This window comes from Nicotiana sylvestris, chromosome 8 (genome assembly GCF_000393655.2).
Source record: "Nicotiana sylvestris chromosome 8, ASM39365v2, whole genome shotgun sequence".
NCBI lineage: Eukaryota > Viridiplantae > Streptophyta > Magnoliopsida > Solanales > Solanaceae > Nicotiana > Nicotiana sylvestris.
Genome location: NC_091064.1, coordinates 197010390 through 197017902, shown reverse-complemented (window position 1 = coordinate 197017902; position 7513 = coordinate 197010390). Strand labels below are relative to the sequence as shown.

Genomic DNA, 7513 nt, shown 5'->3' with positions numbered 1-7513 from the left:
CTGCCTCCATGATCACCTCTTCCTCTACCCCGACCTCTACCTCTACCCCTTCCTCTATAGTTGTTGGAATGAGTATTAGTAGAAGCCTTCAACTCTTGCTCCTGTATTGTGGAGTTTTTGTTCATCTTTTGTTCGTGAACCAGTTAGGAGCTTTGTAATTCGTCAAGCAATAAAGCATCTATGTCTTTTGACTCCTCAATGGAGCAAACGACATAATCATACTTTGACGTTTCAGAGCGCAATATCTTTTCAACAATTGTGACATTGTCCATCTTCTCATCATGGAATCTCATCTTGTTGCATATCTCCATGTTTCTAGCAAAGTAGCTAGTGACAGATTCTCCTTCATTCATCTGCAAAGTTTCGAAGTCCCTCCTCAAGACCTGAAGCTGTGCTCGCTTCACTCTTGTAGAACCTTGATACTTCTTTTTCATGGTATCCCATATATCCTTGGAAGTTCTTTGCGAAGAATAGTTTCCAAGATGGGACGCTCAATAGCCTGAAAGAGATAATTCTTCACCTTTAAATCTTTCCGCTTTTTTTTGCTTCGAATACAGTTTTTTGAACATCCGTCAAAGTTTCGCCTATTGCTGGCGCTTTAATGCCATCCTCAACAATTGACCAATACTCTTTTGACCGCAAGATGTTTTCCATCAGCATACTCCAATGATCATAGTGACCATCAAAACGGGGAATAGTTGCTTGCGCAATATTGCTCTCTGAAGCGAGAGATGAAGAATAATTTTTTTTGGTAAACTCTCTCTCTCATGGGTGTTTCTCTATTTTCTAAATCTAACCTTGCTCTTGATATATCTGATAAAATGGAGCAAATAGAAAAGTAGACAAGATGGGATTTTTTAATACAACTCACACTTTTATTTGCAACAGAAGAAGCCATTATATAGGCTTTTACATAGACTTCATGACTACTCATGAAACCCACAAACCCACTGCTAAACAAACATTAACTAGGACTCCTAAACTGAAGCAAACCACCAGTTCTCTGATGCTCATACTTTACTTGCTGACAATTTAGACATCGAGCTACATATGCAACTATTCTTGATCTCTCGCAGATGGCGAGAACACGCACCCCATCTTCAGCTGGACAGCAGCCGGATCCCCCAAGGGCAGCTCCTACTTGGGGCAGAGGTCGAGGTCGTGCCAGAGGCCAATCGAGGCAGAGGCAGAGCTCAGCCTAGAGCTCGAGCAGCAGCACCCCCAGTGGATATGTCAACTAAAACCACTCGTTCACTTCCTAATAACTAGGAGCTGACAAATCCAACCAAATAAAAGAGCAAACAAACATTAAATAAATAATTGCTAAATAAAAGGATAAACCCAACATATATGGGAATGAGAGATCTTTTAGCTGACTTCTAATTTTAGCTTATGTGGCTTGAGAAATGGAAATTCTGTTGCTAGATATACTAGTTTCCGCAGTTTTTTACTTTCAGCAAGTTATACGGAAATGTGAGGAATATTTTGGTTGCAAAATTTTAATTTTATTCCTGCAATAGATGATTACATAGTTCAATGACCATTCTTAAAATTTACCCAACAACTCTTAAAACATGGCTAAATAGATACTGCTAAAATAATTCTGCTGGAGAACTAATTGCTCTAAAGCATGGCTTATTGCCATACTGCTTATGTAGTCTGTAATCTGTTTGCATGGTTTGTTTTCTTAAATGGTTAGCTACAATGTAATCTTGGGGTACTGATGATCGTCTCTACTCGAGATATTCATGGACTAGCTATATGCTTTTCAGCTTGTCAAGTAAGTCAGAATGTTGATTATTATACCTCGAAGGAGGAAAGCAGGTATGCGCCCAGTGCAATCTCATATGTGGGGTCTGGGGGTAATGTGTACGCAAACTTTACCCCTACCTTATGCAGGTAGAGATATTGTTTCCAAAGACGCTCAGGCAAGTACAGTTAGAACAGTAAAGCAAATTGAAATATAGCAATAGTAAAGAGTCATAAGAGAAGAGGTAGTAGTTTGGCTAGTTAGTAACTAAACCGAAGTAGAAGCAACATCAGATAATACTAGAAATCTAATAAAAAGACAAACAAAGTAATACTACAACTACCGGAATGGAAGGAGAAGAAAGTAGGTATATTAACAGGAAATAAGTATGTAAGAAGCAATTCTATAAGGTGTTTTATTTCAATAATAAATGTCGAAAGACAAAAAGAATTTCTTTATGTACAAAGAAAAGAATATACTCATTCGAATCCTTATATGATCGAAGGTGTATATTTCTGTCCCTCGTCGTCCCAGTGAGCCGAAGCTTCAATTGTAGACATACTAAGCTTCTTTTACTTGTCGTCTATAATCCAGTTTCAGAAACAGATTCAATTATTTTTTGGAATCTTTTAGGGGGTACGGAGTATAGCACTGTAGTACTTTCTGCTACTTTTTCTCTGCTAACCTACAATGGAATGACTATATTACATGTATGCATATCGTTACACTAATGCAACCTCTGTAGCTTTCTTAGGGTGCAGCCCTTCCCTGAACCCTGCGCTCACACAAGATGCCTTGTACACCAGGAGGCCTCTTTTTTCATATCGTTACACTAGTGCAACCTCTGTAGTTTTCTTAGAATGACTCTTTTTGACAAAATGTACATAGAGGTCTGTCCTGCTTGAGTCACACTCTGGAAGTGTAGCATTTCGACCTCCATCTGACATGTTTTTCACGAATTGCACTAGATTCCGCCAATTTTCTGGCTCAAACAACCGCTTGTTCATTCTCAAGAATGTGAATGCACTCAATCCATTTCCGGAATCTGATCTGCTTGTTGCCAAAACTTGAGAATACGCTCCTCCATCATACCTCTCTAGAGCATTTTCTCCGGCAAGTTCTACTTCAGCAGTTGTAGTTGCGTTTTTTACTTGTCGAACTAAGCCTTCTGGTGAGCAGTTTGCACTCTGGGGCTGTTCACCATCCCTCATTTCCATACATGTAAAGTTAAACACAACACGATGTTTGGCGAACATACGTGCTATAGGTAGATAGCCATTTGTGTGTCTTGTATTATAGTATCCTGCTGTTAACTCCGCAGCATGTGATCTAGTATTGTAATGCCAATGAATTCCAGCTACCTTTCCAGATAGTTTAGCCCCAGTTCCTTGATATATACCCTCTGCTGCTGCTAGGATTCTGTCGCCGTGCTCCACTAGCTTTCCTGAATACCACTCTAGGAAGAACTGTCCATATTCACTGTTCCATGTTCCATCTCTTTGAAAAAATCCAGTATCCTCAGGAAATTGATTGTACTGTCCGGAGTCATGAGGCCCTCCCTGGCCCCAGTCATCTTTTCCGGCCGCCTTGGCGGCTGCTGATAGTGAAGCTCTCATGTACTGCATTGACAAAAAAGAAATTAGTTTTTTTTCCAGCATTTGAAGGTCTTCCTAATTTTTCTGAGACTACTCATGTAATCAACGAAGAGGAGCCTTGAAGCAACATTAAAGTTGTCTCCATATGACCTATAGGTCACAGGTTCGAGCTGTGGATTCGATGAGGATAGGTTGCCTACATCACACCCCTTGGAGTGCGGCCTTTTCCCAAACTTTGCGTGAACGCGGGATGCTTCGTGCACTAGACTGCTCATATAATCAACAAGATTCTTTAATATTTCAAGCAATAGATGCAAGTTGTTACCTTGTCATAGCACTGGAATTCTCCAATTCCAGGAAACCTCCATGTACCATTGCTTTCTGGATAAGATGGATATCTGAGTTCCCCACAAGGACCCATTCCCACTTGAATCTCCTGTAGAAAAAAACAGAATGTTAATTTCAATAAGTTTTGCTACAATCTTGGAAAATATAATTGCAATAATACTATTAAAAAAAAGGTAGTCTGGTGCACTAAGCTGCCGCTATGTGTGGTCCGAGGAAGGGCCGGACCACAAGGGTCTATTGTACGCAGTCTTATCCTGCATTTCTGCAGGAGGCTGTTTCCACGGCTCGAATCCGTGACCTCCTGGCTACATGACAACAACTTTACCAGTTACGCCAAGGCTCCCTTCAATAGCAGTAATACTATTGAAGTAATAATATATATGACTATAGGGTATGTGATCGTAAAGCAGAAGCCTTACCACTATGACATCTCCCAAGTAATTGCTGAATCTTTCTCTGAAGCTCTTCATAAAGTCAGTATAGACCTGAATAGGTGTTCTTCCTTTGAGTACTGGTAACTGATCACAACCTAAGGAAATATACTCAGGATTTCTCCGGCCTGATCTATCTGTGTAGACAAGGTCAGGATTCTTGCTGATTTCTTCAAGTACCCATGGAGGTAGAGGAATACTGCAAAATCCATTAAAAATTTTAGTGACAGTTTGATTTCTCCCAGAACCACTTGAATTTTTCCCTTTAAAAGCTATGAACTATTACTTTAGATTGTAGCACAATATGTCTTTTGCCAAATATTATAATTCTGTTAACCATTTCTAAGCAATGATTGAAAACCTGAAGAAACCTAAGCGGGGTGGAGCTAGAGTGCTGAGTGCAGGTTCGGCTAAGCTTTGGTTGGAACTTTGTATTTGTCTTAAAAAATTCATTGCATATGTATAAATTATTAATTTAGAACTCAGTAATTTAAAACGACTAAAATCTAAACCCATAAGTTAAAAATGCTGGCTCCACCTTTGATACCTAAGATCTATAGGTTTATTGGATATTTTGAGGAAAAGATAATGGCCGATTCCCTTTAAAACATTTAATAAAAGTACTAACATGACAGGAAGTGCCTAGCTGGTGTTATGATCTAGAATTATGAGAACAGAAAAAGGTAAATTTCCTAGTTCATTAGAACTTAAACTAGATTATTCATGAATCTATGCAAATAGTTGTAAAATTGGGGGTCGAAGATTTACTAAATGAATACGCAACTCGGTGCACGAAACATTCCGCGTCTATACAGGGTCCGGGGAAGAGCCGCACGTAAAGGGGTGTGATGTAGGCAGCTTATGTCAATGCAAGTATTAGTGGCTGATTCCACCACTCAAAGACTCCCCCTTCTATTAAATGAATACTAGTGCATCTTATTTATAGCCTAATTGAAATAGAACAGAATATTGCTAGATCTTGATAAACATAAACAGCAAAAAAGAGCTATGTATTAGTACCTGCAAGAGTCTCCAACATTTCCTCCACACTGATGAAAAGACATAACAATCTGAAGTTTCAAGCCATGTTCTTTACACATCTTAACAAGTTCAGCATAACCTTCCCAGTTATACTTCAAAGGTCCATCTTTTTCTACCAAACCCCACCAAGCATCTACCATTACTCCTTCAACTCCAGCACTTTTCAACGCCATCAAACTCACGTGCATCGCTCGTGGCTTGTTCAAGTTCCCTCCCATAGTCATAGTATCAAGTGGCAACATCACAAAAACAGGTACCTTTGTACTACTATTACTGTGAGTAGTTGTTAGCACATGAAGTTTTTCTCTTTTCTCATTAACGATAACTCTCTCATGAGAGAGGTGAGCTTCTTGCATTGAATTCTTTGTTATGAGACGACAAGATGGCTTGGTTTGTGTATAAGAAACCATGCCTAAGAAATCATCAGGTGTTTTAACACCTTTGGTTTCTTTTATATTAATAAAAGAAGTTGATGAACGAAGTGTTAAAGTCATTTTTTGTATAGTTTTTTTGATAATAGAAAGATGTAGGAATGTGTTGTTTTTGATATAGAAAATGTATGAATGTGCTGATAATGGAAGATGTGTAGGAATGGATGAAGTTGTGGATGTGTATTTATAAAGTAAGATCCTCAAAGGTTTGAGGTGAACGAAGGAGAGAGAAGTTTGGTGGGCTATATTTAGAAATTGGTAAAAAATAAAGTGCAAAAGTTCAAAACAAGTCAGCTAACTTTTTTCAAAGTCTGTCCTCTACATGACGTGGTGACACATATAACGCCCATTTTATATTCCTTTTAATTACACCAAGTCAATAAAAATTGATTTCAATGTTTTAACTTTTTTCAAATTTTATATCCAGTCAGAGATATGTCATCTGCTGTTCTCTGAATCTCACTTGCATTTGATATAGGAGGAGATTTCTTGTGAGATTATTTTTTTATTCTTCTTATTATTTCAGCTGTTAAGGAGCAGTTATGGGAAATAAAATGTTATTCTGATTGAAAAACCGCCTAAAAGAATTTTTAAGCTATTTAATTAGCCTATGATATGTGGAATTGATTATACAATATATTAACTTATATTAATAGTGTAAAAGTTATTACAGTCCCGCGTATATAAGTTAAATTCTTAAGAATATTACAGGTAACTCTATGTGCAGGGGGAGCTAGAGTATCGAGACGGGTTCAGTCGAACTTAATAACTTTGGTTCGAATTATGTATTTATCTTTAAAAATTTATTAATTATATATAAATTATTAATTTAAAACATAATAATTTTCAGTGGACTGAAATCTCGAATTCATAAGAGGTACCTTCGTATTCCAGATCAGATTACAGTGTAATAATAGAAACATTAGAAAAACACGCGTTACTGGATAAACATGAACCAGAAGTCCTTGTGTTGGCTGAGTCACCTCTTGTTTTTGTCTTTACCGAGTTACTGGTGCATACTGCCAATAGGTTATTCTAGTAGGGTCTTTGGTTTGAGACAACGTTATTTTTACCAAGATTTTGGTATAAAATATACATGTATTAATTAATATCAATAACTAACACTGAGTAAATATAATTCCATATTTTATACCGGGATTAGTCTTAGAAAAGTAGCTTTGCAGTTTCCTCCCTCCGAACCTTTTACCCGGGTGAGATAATATTAGGAGGTGATTTCTTTTCATTTATTTAAATTTTGGTGACAAAAGTTACTCTATAGAGGTAGCAGATATTTGATAGAATAGTAAAAGAGCACATAAGTTGATTTAGATATCACCATTAGTGGTGGCAAAACGGATTAAAAAAAATAGTTATCTTTCCGTGTTATTCTAAAAAATGGGTTAAATAGTGAACTTTTTAAAAATTGATCGAATATGGATAAGATCCAAATTATTCACTTAAAAAAATAGATAGTCAATGAGTTTAACTTTTACTTTTGCAAAAATTCAAATGAGGGTTTTGTTTCACCAAAAATCTGAGTCCTTGGTCAAAGCTAAAAGAGAAATTCGGGTTACTGATAATCAGGAGACAAAAAATAAAATACTTTTGAGAACAATGGTAGAAGGTAAATAGATAAGTATTTCAATGAATTCTCAATAGTATTCCGTGTCCTTACAAATGATGATACTTCTTCCTTTTATAGATCATTCTAGGTAAAGGAATAAAGCCTCAGCTTTAATGATATAATCATGAGCAATAAATGACATTAAATAAGCCGTTATACAATCATTCCTATTAAATACCAACTTTATAACGTATCAGACATTTAATAATGAATTTGGACTCCTTTCTGTCATCTGATCCTTGCTTTCAATGCCTTCTAATCCGTTGGCTGTAAATAATTTAAATTGGTACGAG

The 7513-nt window shown here is 37.0% G+C and overlaps 1 protein-coding gene across 1 annotated transcript; it reads right to left on the bottom strand.

Annotated features, from left to right (window-relative positions):
* Positions 1-2137: 2137 nt before the first annotated feature.
* LOC104222499 (beta-amylase 3, chloroplastic-like) lies at positions 2138-5762 on the bottom strand. The gene is made up of 4 exons (XM_009773730.2): positions 5145-5762; positions 4113-4323; positions 3671-3781; positions 2138-3369 (listed from the first exon to the last, which is right to left on the bottom strand). Exons 1-4 carry the CDS (start codon positions 5657-5659, stop codon positions 2578-2580), a joined length of 1629 nt encoding a protein of 542 aa, XP_009772032.1. The 5' UTR covers positions 5660-5762; the 3' UTR covers positions 2138-2577.
* Positions 5763-7513: the final 1751 nt, after the last annotated feature.